General features: G+C 43.7%; 1 protein-coding gene across 1 annotated transcript; it reads left to right on the top strand.

The window, feature by feature from the left end:
• Positions 1 to 14,003: 14,003 nt before the first annotated feature.
• LOC126195152 (prostaglandin reductase 1-like) lies at positions 14,004 to 20,008 on the top strand. Its single transcript, XM_049933657.1, has 3 exons — positions 14,004 to 14,222; positions 15,653 to 16,009; positions 19,486 to 20,008. The coding sequence occupies exons 1-3, from the start codon at positions 14,010 to 14,012 to the stop codon at positions 19,936 to 19,938; spliced, it is 1,023 nt and encodes a 340-aa protein (XP_049789614.1). The 5' UTR covers positions 14,004 to 14,009; the 3' UTR covers positions 19,939 to 20,008.
• Positions 20,009 to 20,253: the final 245 nt, after the last annotated feature.

A 20,253-nucleotide genomic window follows, 5' to 3' on the forward strand; every position in this document is an offset into this window, starting at 1 on the left:
TTTTGCATGGGTGCATTTTATATTACCACAAAACATTATAAACACATTAATAGTAAAGTAGAAACAATATAATGCATGTAGAACGTAAATAACTGCAATATGAAACTTCCTGGCAGATTAAAACTGTGTGCCGCACCGAGACTCGAACTCGGGACCTTTGCCTTTCGCGGGAAACTGCTCTACCAACTGAGCAACCCAAGCACGACTCACGCCCCGTCCTAACAGCTTTAATTCCACCAGTACCTCGTGTCCTACCTTTCAAACTTCACAGCTCCTAAAAGAAGTTCTACAAGGTTCGCAGGAGAGCTTCCGTCAAGTTTGGAAGGTAGGAGACGAGGTACTGGCGGAATTAAAGCTGTGAGGACGGGGCGTGAGTCATGCCTGGGTAGCTCAGTTGGTAGGGCAGTTTCTCGCGAAAGGTAAAGGTCCCGAGTTCGAGTCTCGGTCCGGCACACAGTTTTAATCTGCCAGTAAGTTTCATATCAGCGTACACTCCGCTGTAGAGTGAAAATTTCATTCTAGTAACTGCAATATGCATAACGACAGACAAAAATGTTCTTCATTTTTTCGAAATTAATGGATTTGCACATAAATTCCGACAACTGGTTAATCTGCTCGGTATGTGGTGTGACCACCTCTGGCAGCAATACAGACCTTACACTGACGGGGTGAGCTGTGAATGAAGTCGTCAGCCTCATATTTAGGCAACAACGCCCATTCTTCCTGCAGAGCTGCTGGCAAGTCTTGGAGAGTAACTGGTGGATGCTGACGCGGATGCAAATCGTCTCCCTAGCGCATCCCAGACCTGCTCCATGGGCTTGAAATAGGGGCAGCGAGCAGGCTATGCCATCCGTGCAATATTTTCCGTTTCCAAGAAAACATAAATTACCCATGCTCAATGAAGTCGCACATTGTCCATCAGTTCAAATGGCTCTGAGCACTATGGGACTTAACTTCTGAGGTCATCAGTCCCCTAGAACTTAGAACTACTTAAACCTAACTAACCTAAAGACATCACACACATCCATGCCCGAGGTAGGATTCGAACCTGCGACCGTAGCGGTCGCGCGATTACATACTGTAGGGCCTAGAGCCGCTCGACCACCCCGGCCAGCCCATTGTCCATCAGTATGAAGTCTGGACCCACAGCACCTGACAACGACCGCGTACAAGGTCCCAAGATCACTTTACGATACCTGACAGCAGTTGAACCTTGCCGATTCATCAGTACAATTTCATGAAGAGGTGTTCGAGTGGTCAACATAATCATTTACAAGACATGCACGACGGGGGCGCTAATTGTTGTCCATGAAGACGAATGCCTCGCCATTATGCTGCCGATATGGTTGCGCTATCGGTCGGAGGATGGTATTCACATATCGTACAGCCGTTACAAAAATATTTAAATTCTCAAGTACTTGCACTGAAGTGTGCGAAGTTTGATCTATTTTGACCTATTTGGGGGTCTAATGCCATTTCTGCATCAGCCTGCTCGTTTGACTTTACTTCCTTCTTTGGTCTAACCATGTCTGACACTAATATGTATATATATATATTTCCCACAAAATACCTTATAGCTAACATCTATATACAAATAAAAATAGCAAAAGTGGGTGAAATGTGTGCACAAAATATCTACAAGACAAATATACACTCGTAGACGGTATACTGAAGCACTGCTACTTAACGCTGCTGTCACTGTATATTAAATTGTTGCAAATGTTTAAATGCTTACACGTAACTAATGCCAATTACTTGTGGGTGGGAATGTTATCCTCGATCTTCTGTTCCCAAGCAACGAATGCCAATTGTATGCATGATGGAGCAATACCATGAACCAATGCCAATTGCATGTGTGATAGAACCTTACCATGAACTTCTATTCATACTCTTTTCAAGTGTCTATGGACACCACAGCTTAATTGCTCATAGATGTGATGGAACATTACCATGAACATCTATTCTTACTCTTTTCAGCCGTCCATGGACAGCACAACTTAATTGCTCATACATGTTTCTCGCAACATTTCAGATGACATACACATACGTACGGTAGTAAACAATGCCAATTGCATGCGTGTTGGAACATTACCACGAACATCTGTTCCCAAGCAACCAATGCCAATTGCATGCATGATGGAACATTAGCATGAACATCTGTTCCTACCTTTTGTCTGTCGTCGATGGACAGCACAGCCTAATTGTTCTTAGACGTTTCTCGCAACATTTCAGATGGCATACACATTTGTACAGTAAGTTCTCCTGTGTCGGATTATCAATGATACATGAAAAGAGAATAACATAAATATAAATATTTTGTTATGGTACACTACACCTGTAAAGAATTACAATGTTATAATAAACGTTCTGTATTGTGGCCCCACGCTGGGTGCCAATGTGGCGTGCGGAGTATTGTGGTTTGATTGCGTGTTGTACAATTTCAGCAAGATTACAACAAAACTGGTTACTTATTATCAATGTAACATGAGGTTTTATTTAAACACTGCTTTTCCCGGCTAATGATAGTTATCCAGTTAAAGAAATCTCCACCTGGGAACGTGTACCAATGTTGTCTGTCAATCAGTGTAAATGGCACTAAATTTTTTACAAGAGTGATCTCACACAATTTAGCGATCTATTATTCCTGGTGGCAACATTTTTCCTTAAACAAAATGAAGTATTTTCACACACAATATCACACGTGCACAACACTAATGTATTCTTTCCTGTAAAAAATTATTTCCTAAAAGTTCTTACGAAATAATCGGGTTTCATACATTAGCAGAGAACGATTTCACCGCGTAAGAAAACTGAACACTTGCAAGAATTGCGTCATGGATCACCAGTAAAGCAGTTCTTCTCAGTACGTAAGTATTTTACATTGAGGTGCAAAAGTGATGGGATACGTCCAATTTCGTGTCGGATCTCTTTTTACTGGGGATAGTGCAGCAACTCGAAACTGATGGACTCACAAGTCTTCGGAAGTCCTCTGCACACATACTGAGTCTTACCTCTATAGTCGTCCATAATTGCTCAAGTGTTGCCTGTGCAGTATTTTGTGCCCGAACTGACCTTTCAATTATGGTCTATAAATGTTTAGTTGAATTCGTGTATGGCGAACTGGGTGGCCAAACCATTCGCTCGAGTTGTCCAAAAAGTTCTTCAAACCAACAGCGGACAAGAATGACGCGGAAACATTGTCATCCATAAAAATTCCATCGTCGTTTAGGGACTTGATGTCCGTGAATGGATGCCAAAGGTCTCCAAGTAGTCGAACATCCAGAGTACCCAGTCCTTTTCATATAAACACTGCCGACACAATTTTGGAGCCACCACCATCTTGCAAATTGCCTTTCTCATTGACAACTTGCGTCCATGGTTTCGTGTGGCCACACTCGAACTTTACCATCGGCTCTTACCAACTGAAATCGAGACTCAGCTGACCCGGCCACTGTTTTCCAGTCGTCTAAGGTCCAGCCGACATGGTCACGACCCAGGAGAGGCGTTGCAGGCAGTGTCTTGCGATCGTCTACAGCCAAAGCCCATTAACGCCAAATTTCGCCTCCCTGTTCTAGAGCAAAGTTCATCGTACGACCCACAGTGATTTCTTTGGTTATTTCGAGAAGTGTTGCCTGTCTTCTAGCACTGACAACTCTACACAAACGCCGCTGCTCTCGGTCGTTAAGTGAAGGCCATCAGCCACTGCGCTGTCCATGGTGAGAGATAATGCCTGAAATGTAATATTCTTGGCACACTCTTGACACTGTGAATCACAGAGTACTGAATTCCCTAACTATTTCCGAAATGGAATCTCCCATGCGTCGATGTCCAACTACCATTCTGCATTCAAAGTCTTTTAATTCCCGTCGTGTGGCCATAAACCTTTTCACTTGAATCACCTGACTACAAATGGCTGCTCCACCAATGCACTTCACTTTTAAACCTTGTGTACGCTATACTACCGCCATCGGTATGTGTGCACATCGCTATTCCACGTCTTTTGTCACCTCCATGTGTAGTGCTGCATTTATTTTTATTTTTTACAAGCTCGCATACGGTTTCCATTTATACAACAACATCACATGCTTGGGACGGAACTGCTGCCTCAGACGAAACGAAAATCGTCAAGTGACATTGAAACTACTCACATTTAATATTTCACTCCGAAATACGTATCGGAAACACAAACTAAATTCATGAAATACGTGACAGTCGAGTTAAATCATAAAATATATATCTTTCACCATCCCTGTGTTCCATATGATACCATTATGATTTCTGTAGAATTTGCCAAGAGCGATTTCCGAACCATTAATTTTCTAAACAGACTCACACTTGCGCCTATGATGAGAATGGCTCACTCGAATGCATGATTTTCATCTGCAATACCCTAGGACATGTAAGACCGATGTTAGGAGAAAAGACATAGGACACTTAATACGCTGACAGGATGACTGGAACTCTATAAACGACATCGAAGACAAAGTATTGCGAGTGATATATGTGGCATACAAACAGGAGAGACTACACGCTAGAATAAGATAGGCTCCACATCTGACAGATCAGTAGTAGATAGTAAACAACACAAACACAAACGCAGACACTGATTCAAATACTATACCACACACAGGAAATGAAGACGAGATGCACACACAAACATAGTAAAACTAAGCTAAGGTTTACTACACTAAATCAAATTAGTCAGAAAGTGTCATACACTATGTAGTTGCTCGTTATAACTTTTCATAACATTTAGTACTTTCTTGTATTTTTTAATTACTTATTTCTTTATTTCATACTTCTTTAAATTTCAGTTAATAATTGTGTGCTGGCACTGGGTTTCACCCTCTCCCTTCTGCATCATCATCGTCATTACTACATACAAATAGTATTAAAAATTATACTAGTAAAAACATTGTATTTGAGAATGTTGTAAATATATAAGCAAAAAATAGTCATCCTGTAAATAGTAATCCATCACTCTTCTCAGCTTACATTATCTTTAGGTTTGCCATCAGTCAACATAATATATAACAATCAGTGCCCTCCAAGCGCCAAAACAACAATAATAATTTTTTTAATAATGTATATTTAATAATGCCACATTTGTATTGAAAACTGTCTCATGTACAGTGAAAACTATTGGCATTGCACTTTTACCCACTGAAATTTTCTCCCTACTGCTGCACCACACTAAGCAACTAACTGTTGTATCATTTAGATACATATATCGAGAGTGACTAGCACGCTATTTGACATTTCTTACAAATCTCCAGTTAAATGTTTGATTTCTAACACAATGGTATCTGTGAAGACCAGTCAGTTGTCATCCGATAATGGTCTAATAAGTCAAAAACCAACTCGTAACAAAAACAAACACGGTTTATAGGCTTTTGAATCGAAAAACGTAAAATTGTTTCTTTAAGAGGTGAACACAAATCCATTAATCTTCTCCCTGAATCTCGTTGTCTGGGCTGTATGTAAAAGTTTTTGTACAGAAGACCTGAAATTCAGTGAAGTGCAGACTAAAAAAACGCCTGTAATGGTCGCCTCACCTGGTCATTTAATTGTTTCCGCTGCGTAATCTGCTCTCTCGTCGTATCTTGAGAACATCTGTATGGTGCGGTTATCTATTGCCCAGTCACTGTGGATATCACGTGATCACGTGTGGTCGAGATGTCACACAAGGACGACCTGCGTGCAGGCATCCATATTGGGAAACAACTTTTCCATTACGAAATAGCCTACAACACTGTTTCAGTAAGGTTTACTCAAGAGCTGAGCGATGTAATGGTATGCTATGGCTATCACTTTATAAGGAGCTATACGTAACCCATGCGTCGCGGAGGCATCGCTTTCCTGGTCAGACAACACGGTTCCTGCAGGTGCAAACTAAAAATCAAGGATGAAAGTAACATCTGTCGTTACAGAGCTTTAAGAGCCTACATTTTTGATTTACCTGCCGGAAAATATGTACTAAATTGAAATGGAAATAACAGCTTTTTAGAAGAATAAGAAGAAATCGAGAAATGAATCTAGTATCGAAGGTATTCAGAAACAAAAGGAGTTTATTGTTTTCTGTTCAATAAAGTTGATCTTACTCTTACACTGAATTAGTCTACGATGTGTCTTTGTTCCAAACTTTATACTGATAATCATAAAAATTCGAAATTAGAGATGTTCAGATCGGGTTTTGTTGTATATTCGGTAAGAAATACCATAAAGACTTAATTTATTCAGCCGTCAGCTAAAGTTTTTTTTTTTTTCCTACATAGAAGATACAATGTAGTTCGCTGAATTTCTGTATATTTTTAACACTACACCTAGCACATCCAAAGCTGCAGCCCACAAATAACGTACAATAATTCCTGGCATACGATACAGAGGTGACTCAATGCTTCATTGGAGGTGAATACGAAGTTAAACTGGAAAAGGAAAACTGCATTTCAATGAAGGAGTAATGGGCAAATTGTCACACTGATATACTGAAGCAAAAATTCTCGAATGCGAAAAATCAACGTTTGTACTGGAAACAGTTGAAGCACGGCAGCCAGTTCTGCATGCCATTTTCATCAATATTAAAGATTGATTTTGTTTTGATTTTTGAGACTGAGAAAAGACTAATCCGTATTATAATATCTGTTGATGAGAATGAAATCACAGCGACTGCAAATACAGTGACCTAATTGTCATTTCGTTCCCTTATTAACACGGCGATCAGTTCACTCGATTGTGAAAATTTCTGGTGCACCTGAATATAAACAGCGTGTTGGTTTTGAAACGGTAATCAGGGAACGCAACGGACATACGGAACTAGCTGGGTACAAGGCTCGGCCACCTGGGTATTGAACACGTAGAGCGGAGACTGCAACGCCCGTTGTGAGGGGTGTTCAGCTGCCCACCTACTTACTCGACTGCACAGACTAACGTCCGGTAGATGAGTAGAGCGAAACCGAGTGCAGGGGGTGGGGCGTCTTTCCGTGCTTTGTAGACCTCCTTTGAAGACAGCGATCCACCAGTTGTAGAAAGTGTGTGCTACAAGAAACAAACTCTAGCCTCATAGCGGTTTCTGCTTTATTTCTCGAGCCATGAGGTGGGAGGCTAACGACATATGCAGGAAAAGCGCTGTTGGGGTAGTCGTGTGTCGTGTCAAGAACGCAGGTTTGAAACAAACGTATTTTAGTGGAAGAGAAGATGTTCTTGTTGCGATTGGCAACAGAAGGAGATGCGTTATCTTGACGGAATTCTCTATCTGGAGAGAATCTTGCGATTGGGCAGAACCCCTTCTTAATTTTGCAATTGGAAACTAGCTCTGTTTTGGCGGGAAGGAGTTACAAGTTCATAAGAGAACGTCATGGGGATGTCACAAGTCATCTGGAAGTGGGGGTGTCCACATCGACTTACGGTTTCAGTGCAGAGGTGTCGGCATCACACTGTGCTTCGGTCGGATCGAATGTTTGGATGGTTGCTATAGAGGACATATCGACTTGGTGTTGCATCGCAATTGGGCCTGCAGCATCCTAGTGTTGCGACAGAAAGCTGACGACCTCGTCCTCACAAAAGACCAGCACTACTGCAGCTTACAGTTGGTGCAATAGCCGTACTCATGTTGAGCATAATTCGCTGCATCAGCAGAGTCGAGGGTTTTCCACGCGTCTTGCCAGATGGATTTCTTGGATTAAATTTGCAACTCGATGGATAACGTCAGGGCTAACCTACGTAACTTAATTCGCTTTCAGTATGAAGAAGTATACAATATGTAAAGAGCTAAGAAGACTCATGGGATAGTGATAAACTCTTCCACTTGCGTCTCATCTCAACACTGCGGCTGTCTAAATTCGTTTCCTCATTTGGTATCTGCATAGGCATGACACACCGCTAAACAACACTGTTAGCACAAGGTATTGTTCAAGCTGACAGTGACTCGACAAAAAAACGGGGAGCAGAACCCTGCAAGAGAAACCGAAGACTCGCAGTGCAATTCAATCTGCAGGGAAGCAGAAAGTACAAAATCGCATAGAGATGAGTATGGGATAAACACAACACGTGGCTGGCATGGATGGGTGACAGTTGAGCATACACAAACAACACCTGATCCGAAGTGCAAGGCGATATCTAAAGGTTTTGAACTCAGTGTTAGAACTGCCCAACCCACCTTACTGTCACCTCTACGTAAACACTTTCATCAGCAGGTGTGCCCATACAACGATTCACATGTGCAGCCCATTGCAGCTGTCCACGCTAGTCTACTGAGCTATCCGTGTCAGCTCATCTCCCTCGATCACAATGTCTATTGTTGCACTAAATCCTTCCCCAAGAGAAGGCTTTGTAGAACTTGAAATGGCCAAGCTTGAGCCGCGTCCTCCAGTGCAGACCTAGATTCGGTGCCAGAGACCTCGACAGTGGACCAACTACCAAAAGAGACAACGCCAACATTGCTGGCTCTGCTGGATGGGTGGAAAGGACTGTCGGCTGAGGGACGGGTTGGTCCACCAGCAATGGCAGATGCGATGCCATATCCACTGGCGAGGGAATAGGAGGCAGAGGACATGTCAAAATCCATGGGTTCCACATCACTAGGTGTGGGAGCGAACCTTGCTGGTGCCTGAGGCAGTAAGTGAAAGGAGGGCAGCAGATGATGTTAATGATCTGGAAGGAGAAACACACCGCTGCATGTGGGAGCCTGGCCAACAGGAAGAAAGTGCCAGAGGCGACCCGATGTGCTGCAGGTGCCACTGATTTGCACGGTTGGTTAGCTGCTACCAACAGACACCCACCACAAACAACTGCTGATCTTTATGGCCGAGCACAACACCTAGCAGCCATCCCTGCTGGCACTTAAAACCTGGCACCCAAATGGAAGCAGCAAGATGCTGTGGTCCAAGGCACAACACATGCAGGTGACCCCACTGTTAGCACCTATGCAAACGTTCCGCCATTCTACACCTGTTAACAGGGATCAACATGGTATGCATCCAGGAAAGCCATCACGGCATCGTTGAGGGATGAGGCAACACAGACTTCCTCATTTGGGTCTTGAATGTCCGCATGAAGCACTCCACTTCCAAAATAGGTTGTAGGTTAGGTATTACCAGCAAAGGGGAGAACTGGCGAGTTGACACAGCCTGGTTCTGTGCAAGCCAACACCAGAAGTTCAGTACCGTGATAAGTCACTGACCAGTACGTGTGATGTCATGCCAACACCTGCATACAAGTCATACCACAGTGAGTGTGATACAGTATGGGAGGCGGGGGGGGGGGGGGGGGGACGACCCCTTGGTAGGTTAACTCCCCTGTGGTAACCGAAAAGACTTCCTGGACTTCGTTGAGATGATAGTGGAGGAGAAGAAACATATACCGCCCTGCTGAACAAAACGAGATCCAATCTGGCCAACACATCTGGGGAACCGACGACATTTTCAGGAAAAGTGGGTCGGCGGTCATGTCGGTCGAGAACTCTCATGCTGTCAACGTCCAACGTGAACACAAGACCTTTCTGCCAATTAAACTGCAGATCGAGCCTGCCAGCGGCCGCAACAGTGCATCAGCATTTGCATGATGAGTATTGGAGTGTTAATTACTGTAACAGCAATAGTTACTAAGAAGGCAGGTTTGGCTCTGCAATCGGTGTGCAGTCCTATCTGGTAGCTGCAAAACAGGGTAAAATGAGGAAACCAACGGCTTGTGGTCAGTGATGAGAAGTAATTTTGCACCATGTAAGAAAACGTGAAACATTTTAACACTGAAAACAATAGTCAGCGCCTCTTTCTCCACAGGCCAGAGTTATTACCGGATACTCACCTCCTAGATTAGTGAGCCTGCATATCGGGTAGCATGTATGGGACAGTCAAAACGACACTTGCGTAAGAGACTCTTTAAAATTGGCAATCCAGGCCGCATACGACTGCCTGGGGCACTAGTGGTGCAGGCTAAGCTGATACAGTGCCAACACCACATGGGGCTTAAAGTCCGAAATACTAAATAAGAAAATGCTGAAGTTCGTCAAAGAGGAGTTCCTGCGGCTCACTGTAAGGTTTCAACTTTTGCACAAGTTCACAAAACCCCACACTGCTGGACAGTAACAAGGCGGGTTTATAGATTGGATCGACCGTACGCCTTGCCTGGCAGTGCAGCAAAACCCGGCGCAGGTAATTCTCCCATCTTTCCATAGCCTCGCAACCGGTAAATGGAGTCCGGGGAAGAAAACTGGACAGCGGGCGCCTGGTCCACCACGTGTGTGGTAAGGGCGCGATGTGTTTCTGCATTCTGGTTTATCAACGCCTGCATCTGATTCTGTGGCTCCTTCTGCAGGTGCAACTGATCCTGCAAGAACTGCTGGAATGCTGGGTTCATGGTGACCCAAAATTATCACCGTGGAAGAGAAAGAAAAAGACAGGGGCGACACACTCGTAAGAACATGTTTCTTCGCCGCTTCAGTATCTGCACAGGCATTACAACGCCGCTAAGTAACACTGTCGGCACAAGGTATTGTACGGGCAGACAATGGTTCGACAAGCCCCGTGAGAGGAAACGAAAACTCCCCACGCGAGTCAGTCTATGGGGAAACATGAAGTCCGAAACGGTGTGGAAATGAGTACGGAATAAACACAAAAAGCGTCAGATGCGGGCGGCTGACAACTTAGCAGATGGAAATCATGCATGGTGTAAACCGCAACGTGAGATCAGCGGTGGCTTAACACAGCGTTAGAAGCGCTCCGCGTGGTTAATTGTCGCCCGTAGGTCGTAGTCTGCAGGAAAAGTATAGTTGTGTGTGTCACACACTATTACAACTTGCCATTCCAAAGCGACTGATTGTATCAGAGACAATACATTCTAAATAACTCTACAACTGCTATTATTGGGATTATGTCATACCCTACATTTTTATGTTCCTTCCTACATTGAAAGTAGATAAGGCTAGAAACTTCATAAATATTATACATAACTATCGCACTTTAGCTTTATGGAATCAACTCCTTTGCAGCATTGTCGGAGGTGTAAGATTGAAAACACTGAATGTGTAAAATTTTTGAAAACTGTTCCTGATTCCACCTACCCTAATCCCAACACACCCACTGGGCGAACTTGGGAGACCCTGTTATAGTAATTATCATTTCGGCACACGTGCTACTTTTTAAGTCAAGGTCTTCCCTTACAACATGATGTGGACTGGATTTAAAAATCAAAACATAGATGATTTTGAAATTTTACTGGAAACAATTGAAAAATGCTTGAAAGCAATGTAATATTCTCTGACGAAAAGAATAAACTCTAATAAAATGCAAACGATAGACCTGACGTAACATAAAAGGTATCTAAACATCGATTTCAGTACATGGTCTGAGAGTTGTTTGAGTGAAATAGTGGAGACAATTCTTCGGAATCGTCGCTGCTTAATACCTTGATTTCAATTTTTGATGGTAGGTTTCTTGTTTATCATTTGCATTAGTTGTCGATGCATCAGCAGATCACTACTTTCTTTGTGGCTTACAGTCACTAAACCCTTCCAACTTCTAACTGTCGAGCTGTTCCATAGTGCTGTGTCTCCACCTTTCCGCTTCTTGCATGTTTGGTACTGGCCTTACGTCCTTGGATGAAAGCAGTTTAGGAAACGGAAGGAGACACAAGGAAAGGCAAAACATTACCTATGAAAAATCAATTGAATATCCGATGGATAAATTTCATTTTCTTCTTCTGCAGATTCAAATACTGGGTGATTATAATTAAACTTTCGAAAGCCTGCCGCGGTAGCCGAGCGGCTCTACGCGCTTCAATCCCGGAACCACGCGACTGCTAAGGTTGCAGGTTCGAATCCTACCTCGGGCATGGATGTGTGTGATGTCCTTAGGTTAGTTAGGTTTAAGTAGTTCTAAGTTATACGGGACTGATGACCTCAGATGTTAACTCCCATAGTGCTCATAGTCACGTGAAACTTTCAATACGTTGCAGAAATAACACCAGTGATCAAAATGACGACAAACTACAACGGAATATTATCGGAGAAGGGGGAAAATGTATGGCAGAAGAAAAAAAATAGTGTGAAAATTGATCAATGGATGGCGCTGTACGTGCCAGAATCCGTAAGTGAAAACCCCTGTCATGGCGACGACCCACTGAAGTTGGTATAAAGACTCCGGGTACACGGCTTTTCCTCCTTTCGCGTCTGCAGCGTTCGCCATAACTGCCTCAATTCAGGATCGCGCTCTGGTTGCAAAGCTCTATTACAAGAATGATGACTGTGCACACGTCGCTCTGTTGAAGTTCCGGACACTGAAGGGTTTGAAAAAAGGCGTTGGTCCGATGACTGCCGTGGATCTGGAGAAAATGATTCGGAAATTCGCAAAGACGGGTTCTTTTGGTGTGCAGCCTGGTAGAGGGAGGAAACGAATTGATTCGACGTTAGTGAAAGCAATGGCCACAGCAATGCAGGAGGAGATGAGTGGTGGTGTGCAAACGTGTAGTACACGGAGAACTGCCCGTACATTGGACATACCCGTGAGCACGGTGCGTAAAATCCTACGAAACATCCTTCTTTGCTGTCCATTCAAAATTACCTGTGTGCACGAGTCGCTTCCTGTTAACCTGCCAGCAAGAGAGACCTTTGCTTTAGAAATCTTGCTCACATAGAAGTGGACAATGATTGGCCGTGGAAGATTTTGTTGACAGACGAAGCCCACTTCCATCTGACAGGATATGTCAATACATAGGATTGTCGAATATGGGCAACGGAAAATCCACACGAAAATCAACCAGTACCACTTCATCCTGAAAAGGCCACTGTATGGTGCGAGTTTCCGGCATCATTTATCATAGTGCCACATTATACGAGAGACAGGTGCTTCCGGTCCTGTTACCTGTGCTGTCACTGGTAAGCGCTACGAGTGTCTTTTGCGCAACCACGTCATTACAGCTCTCCAACAGCGTGGATGTGTGGATGGGATCATTTTTATGCGAGATGGAGCACCTCCGCACTTTGCAAATCCAGTTAAGCAGCTGCTGAAGCGCCATTTCGAAAATTCTAGAATTATCAGCCGCTATTTTCCTACAGCCTGTCCGCCCCGATTACCTGATCTTAATCACTGTGACTTCTGGCTGTGGGCTATCTGAAAGATGTTGTGTGCAGTGTTCCGAATGCAAACTTAGCTGCACTGAAGGCACGCATTGCGCAACACATTCTGAACGTGACCCCGGAAACACTTCGATCAGTTGTGGAACATGCTGTTTCTCGATGTGATTGATGCTTTTTTGCGGTTTTTGGCCTCAGGACAATTAAAAACCAATTTGAGTGAGGCTTTTTATGCGGTTTTTGGCCTCAGGACAGTTAAAAACCGATTTTTCCCATCCACTGTGATATGACCTAGCCGTGGTGGATGGGCCTATTGCGTAACTAACAGCATCGCACCTGTACACCCATGCGCACTGAGTAGTACAGTTTGTTTAACGTCAGACGTACACCTTAGGCTTTGCTGTACGATTCATTTGTCATTTGTAGTCGACTACTATTAAATTATGATGCTTACAGCGACATCTATTGCTACATTTTGTAACTGTTTATTTTTCTTCTGCCATGCGTTTTGCCCCTTCTCCGATAATATTCCTTTGCAATTTGACGTCATTCAGACCAGTGGTATTATTTCTACAACGGTTTGAAAGTTTAACTTTAATTATAATCACCCTGAATATCAAAATTAGAATTTAGGAGTGCAATCATAGCTCTTAATACCAAGTTGTCTTACGTTCCGCAGTACTCTGGGCATTATCAGCACTATTTTATCACATCGGAGGCGACGTTAAGCACAGAGACACCCATCAACGCATTTAATAGGCCCGAGCGATTGCATATCCTGAAATATGCCAGTAATGCCCAGTACTGCTTAGTCATGGACACACAGCAAGCTCTTCCTGTGAGTTACGCAAGCCACAGAGATACCGCCAACGATTCGATAAGGCCTTGACGGTCGTTTTATTTAAGCTGCCGCGTTCGAGTCGCCAGAGCAGCACTAGCGACCATGGTGAAGGCACGCAAAATCGTCCTCGCCAGAAGATTCCAGGGAGAGCCTCGACCGGAGGATTTTCGCGTCGAGGAGGAGGAGCTGCCAGCCCTCAAGGATGGACAAATCCTAGCTGAGGCAGTCTATTTTAGCGTTGACCCCTTCCAGAGGGGTATGGGAGGCACGGAGAAGTACGGACAGAAAGTGGGAGACACCATGATCGGGGCCCAGGTAAAGGATCTCTGATCTGCTTTCTTTCCTTATCTGACCCAGACTGGTAACCAGTATCTCAGATAGTGACGTCACTCAAGTGACGGCATAAAAGTTTTATGTGGAAACAGGTACTGCAAGTGACGCCCTTACTGCTACTGTACTGCGTTTTAATTTTGTGATGCGTCTAGACTCCCACGACCATCGATGACCACCGTTTAGAAGTTGCCTGGGCGTTGCGTTTCAAAACACTATCAGTCTGTCCATGTTTACGGTGAGTGCCACAATAAACGCGTGTGAGAATGATTACTCAGGACTGCATAAGATCAGTGTTTAAGCGATCTGTCTTGTACTGTTACACGCAGAACTTCTATCACAAGTGGTTGTATCACCCTTTTTCTTCTACGCCTGTTACAAAATTATTGAAATACAAGTGAGATAATTGATGTGATTTCTATAAATATTTGATTCATTGTTACTTCAGGCACCACCAATACATAATAATGTGAGCATTACATTTAGTTTCTCATTTCATCATCTAATTTCATCAGCATCACCTAATTTAATACAACTATGCCCAGCCTAATTTTAGTTGTGATGATATTCACCTTACAACCTAGTTTGGAGAAATTATGCATTCCATTTAAATAACATCCCAAGTCATTTCACTTTTTGACAGAATTTCAACGCCACTGGCAAACATTAGTTCCCTTATTTCTCCTTCTGGAACTTTAATTCCATTCCGAAATATCTCCTTAACTTCTTTTTTTGCTTGCTTAATGGATAGTTTGAATATCATGAGGAATAGCCTACAACCATGTGTCCCTCCCATTTCAGTTACGGCCTCCCATTCATGTTCTTCGACTCTTACAACTGCAGCTGATTTCTATACAAGTTGTAGGTGACCTTTCACTATCTATACGATATGTCACTGCCTGTGTTGTTCCGAAGTACGATGCACCTGCATGCATGTCCGAACGAATATTGCATCGTACTTCGGAACGACACAGCTGTTGTATTAACGTATTTATCTGCCGAAACCGGACAAGCAACTTTCAATTAAAATGTCTCCCCTGTACGGGACTGTAATGAATGTACGACTACAGGTTGTAGATACGTGGTTGATGACATGTGCGCTATCTGTTACTCTCGACTTTAGAGAAGCTAAGGATACTGAGGTCAGTATCAATTATACTGGTGGAGTAGGACTGACCTGCTTAGGGTAGGAACTTGTATGGGATCGATATTCCGTCTTATTAACGTATTCTTACGTTTCTTGTGTCTTGAGAGTTGCACATTTACTCATAGGTTCACTTGTCAAGAATGAGAAGTAGGCATGGTACTGCCACTGGTGAGTGAAGTGGGACCTGATATGCCATGCCACCTGCAGATGTCGCCACTTGTGCTGGTGCTTTGTGTTATGGTGGTGTAACGGTGAGGTCTGCCCACAGGTAGCACGGATTGTGGAGAGCCGGGCTGCAGGTTTCCCAGTGGGGCGACACATCGTGGCCTACTGGGGGTGGCGCGACCGCACTGTGGCTGATGTGGGGCCCGACGTGCCGCCCCCCGTCGTCCTGTCGCCGCCCATGCTGGTGCCAGACCTGGGGGATTTGCCGTTATCCCTGTCCCTGGGGGTGCTGGGCATGCCTGGGATCAGCGGCTACTTCCCACTGCTGGAGGTCTGCCAACCCAAGGCGGGAGAGGTGGTCGTGGTCACTGGCGCTGCAGGCGCTGTGGGCAGCATAGTGGGACAGATAGCGCTCATCAAGGGCTGCACTGTCATCGGCTTTGCCGGATCTGACGCTAAGGTACGTATTTACATTTTGTTCAATCTGACTGTCACTTGTGTGTCCATTAGAGAGGGCAACATCTGGCAGAAATGTCATCAGGAGATGGAATATATATATATATATATATATATATATATATATATATATATATATATATATATATATAATCTCGGAAGTTCCATGCGGCTTTTCACGGATGATGCTGTAGTATACAGAGAAGTTGCAGGATTAGAAAATTGCAGCGAAATGCAGAAAGATCTGCAGCGGATAGGCACTTGGTGCAGGGAGTGGCAACTGACCCTGAACATAGACAAATGTAATGTACTGCGATTACATAGAAAGAAGGATACTTTATTGTATGATTATATGACAGCGGAACAAATACTGGTAGCAGTTACTTCTGTAAAATATCTGGGAGTATGCGTGCGGAACGATTTGAAGTGGAATGATCATATAAAATTAATTGTTGGTAAGGCGGGTACCAGGTGGAGATTCATTGGGGGAGTCCTTAGAAAATTTAGTCCATCAACAAAGCAGGTGGATTACAAAACACTCGTTCGACCTATACTTGAGTATTGCTCATCAGTGTGGGATGCGTACCAGGTCTGGTTGACGGAGGAGTTGGAGAAGATCCAAAGAAGAGCGGCGCGTTTCGTCACAGGGTTAGGAGATGTTTAGCAAACTCAAGTGGCAGACTCTGCAAGAGAGACCCTCTGCATCGCGGTGTAGCTTACTGTCCAGGTTTCGAGAGGGTGCGTTTCTGGATGAGGTATCGAATATATTGCTTCCCCCTACTTATACCTCCCGAGGAGATCACGAATGTAAAATCAGAGAGATTCGAGCGCGCACGGAGGCTTTCCGGCAGTCGCTCTTCCCGCGGACCATACGCGACTGGAACATGAAACGGAGGAAATGGCAGTGGCACGTAAAGTGCCCTTCGCCACACATCGTTGGGTGGCTTGTGGAGTATAAATGTAGATGTAGAAGTAGTGCAGGGTCTTGCAGTGCATAGGTGAGCAAGGGAGTCAGCGAGTAGCTGGAAACGAAGCAGGAAGTAAAATGGGTGTAAATGTTGTTGACAACACGATGCACGTGCATTGTGTTTTATATTTTTCTATAAGTCCGAACAATTCAGCCAGATGACCTTAGTATCAATACTGAAAGATATTAAAGTCGTCTTAAACTGTCAATTTTTTGTCTTTGCGTAAACTCCAACCCTTCACTGTGTGTAACTGACGACGCTGAGTGGGACGAATGCGCGACAGTAGCTAACACTAATCATAAATTTCTGAGTAACATGACACAAAAAACTACAAGTTAGTGCATTTGGGCACTGGTTGAACATTTTATAGAGAACTGAGAGCCTTACCTGTGGTTTGGGACGAAAGTAAATGTGCTGAGTGGTGGCCAGGTGTAATATCTTAGACATTGGAAAGACGAGACATCGAACAACCTCAACATCTGCTTACATCATACTGGCACTCAGATGGTGTTTAACGTCTTTTGTTAGTTCATTCGAGATTATTCCTGACAAATACATACTCAGATTACTATACAGCATTCTGTTGGGTTGTATTGAGTCCGTGGGACGCTTTGGAAGTGAGGCATGCTTTCATCTTCAGGCGAAAACCGAGGGATGATGGACTGATTTGTGAGATGTACTTTTCAAGAATTCTTGGCTCTCGTTTGTCTATGGAGGATTGGGCCTCTGGGTCAGTCCGGCAAATGCTCTCGTTGGTCCAATAACTTCATCAATTTTTCTGTGGTTCTGAAGTCGTGTATGTTTCTAGTCGGCATTTTCTCACCAATAAAAATGTATGCTCTAAGTGATAGCGCAGTGGCAAAAAATTGGCTAAAAAGGGTCTCAAAATGACTGAAAAGAACTTACAATGACTGCCAAAAATTATTTGATTCTGGAGAGACTGAAAATTTAGTAAAATATTTCTTATAACGTTTTTACCCTTTCAAGATACAGATCATAAGTCGCGAGTTTTCGTTGAACTGCGATCGATGACCAAAGCATCCAGAAAAAATGAAAAGCAAACAGTTATGTTTTAATCTATATTATTTGTTTGTTATTGATATGTATCAATGTATATGAATCCGTTGATAGACACAATTAGTCAAAACTTTATACTGTTCTACAGATTTCGTTTCACATAAGCAGCATACGCTGCTTTAGCAGGTAAAAGTAGGGAAGCGGCGGAAAAGTGCTCGTGTCGGGGCACAAAAAAGGCGAGTATGTTCCTCTTTAAAAGACTCTGACAGAAAAGTGGGGAACAGGTGTCTCAATCCTCATCCCGCCTTCCTAATTGCAATTTCTGGCATTGGAACACAGTCACACTTTTTGTGCCTAAAGAGAGCAGCACAGAGAGGGTAACAGTAGAAGAGAGACAGTGTCAGCGTAAGAGAAAGTCAGAGGAGACAGTGATGTTGGAAGAGAGATGGATGAAGACAAAGGGCGCGGGAATCAAAGGGAGAGAGAGGAGATACTGATGGACAGTGAGAGACAGAGGCAGTAAAAGAGACATGGTAGGAGAGAGAAGCAGTGGAAGAAAAAGAGAGAGGAGAAAGTGGAAACGAAAAATACAGGAGAGTGGAGACCTTACATAGACTTGGTGGGGTGGTAGATCTGCACCTCCCCAGACCGGAAAACTTTAACAAGTATGCATAGGGGAGGGCATATTTTAAACTGAAATTTTAAATTCGGGGTGTATGCGAAGTGTTAATTTGCATCCCCAGAACTTTTGAGCTGCTGAGGTATGGTGGACACAATAGCAGTGCGCAAGAAAGACTAAAGGAGGCCGGCCGCGGTGGTCTAGCGGTTCTGGCGCTGCAGTCCGGAACCGCGGGACTGCTACGGTCGCAGGTTCGAATCCTGCCTCGGGCATGGGTGTGTGTGATGTCCTTAGGTTAGTTAGGTTTACGTAGTTCTAAGTTCTAGGGGACTTATGACCTAAGATGTTGAGTCCCATAGTGCTCAGAGCCATTTTGACTAAAGGAGACAGTGTAACAAGAGACTGTGGCAGTGGAATATAGTGTAAATCAATGGAGGAAAAAGGAGATAGTGCAAAACAGGCAAATACAGACAGTCGTAGTGAGATGGAAGTGAAGTATGAAGGTATGTACAAAGAGAACCTGATTAAAGAGACATATAATTTTCTGTATTAAAATGGCATGAATATACCAGAATTCCAAAAATTTTGGCGAGGAATATGTAATGAGGATTGAAGCAGCTGATTCTCCACTTTATTGTAAGAATCTTTTAAAGAGGCACATATTTTTGAGCTCCGAGAAGAGCATTTCTCCGCAGGTAATTTACCGTATCTGTTAACCTACCGTAACTATCGTTTTATAAGAATATATTTTTGTTTACACCAAGACAGGAATTCATTGTTTTTCGCAGCTAATATAAGTCTGAGATAAGTAAGCAACTTAGCAAACAGGTTCAAGCAACATCTTGTACTGCTATGAGACATGTCTCTTGTTCTCAGGTGAAATGGTTAAAAGAGGAGCTGGGCTTCCATCACGCGTTTAACTACAAGACTACAGACGTGTCCACCGCTCTGAAGCAGGCCGCCCCAGATGGTGTCGACGTGTACTTCGACAACGTGGGAGGAGACTTGAGCACTAAGGTCATGAGCCATATGCGCTACCGTGGGCGCGTCACTGTTATCGGCGCCATCTCTCAGTACAATGAGCCTGAGTCCCAAAAGTTGGTCACCCTGCCGTTCACGTTTCTTGTCAATCAACTTCGCATTGAGGGCTGCGCCTATACTCGGTGGCACGACCGCTGGGACGAGGGAATCACCCAACTGCAGCAGTGGGTAAAAGAGGGTAAACTCAAGTACAGGGAAACTGTGAGCCACGGCTTTGCCAATACTCCCAAAGCGTTCATCGGTATGCTGAGAGGCGAGAACTTTGGGAAAGCTGTTGTCAAATTGTGAACACTCCTCATCTATCAAAAGTGGAATAAGTTTTGTTCGATTTAATTCAAATGTTCACATCTTCAATATATGTGTTAGTATAAAAGTTGATAGTAAGAAGTTCGAAGAGTTCTTGACTGATTTACTTCAAATTTTTACGCTAATCTCAAATAAATGTTTGGACAGACATGGGTTATATGTTTTTTGATGTTGAATAAACATTTACGTGTATACAACACGTAAACAGAAACATTGTTCGCAAATACCTCGAAAAGTTCTTGACAGTTTTATTTACAATTTTTACGCAATGTTCTGGTAGCATTCGGTCACACATAG

Source organism: Schistocerca nitens, chromosome 7, assembly GCF_023898315.1.
Source record: "Schistocerca nitens isolate TAMUIC-IGC-003100 chromosome 7, iqSchNite1.1, whole genome shotgun sequence".
In the NCBI taxonomy this organism is placed as follows: domain Eukaryota; kingdom Metazoa; phylum Arthropoda; class Insecta; order Orthoptera; family Acrididae; genus Schistocerca; species Schistocerca nitens.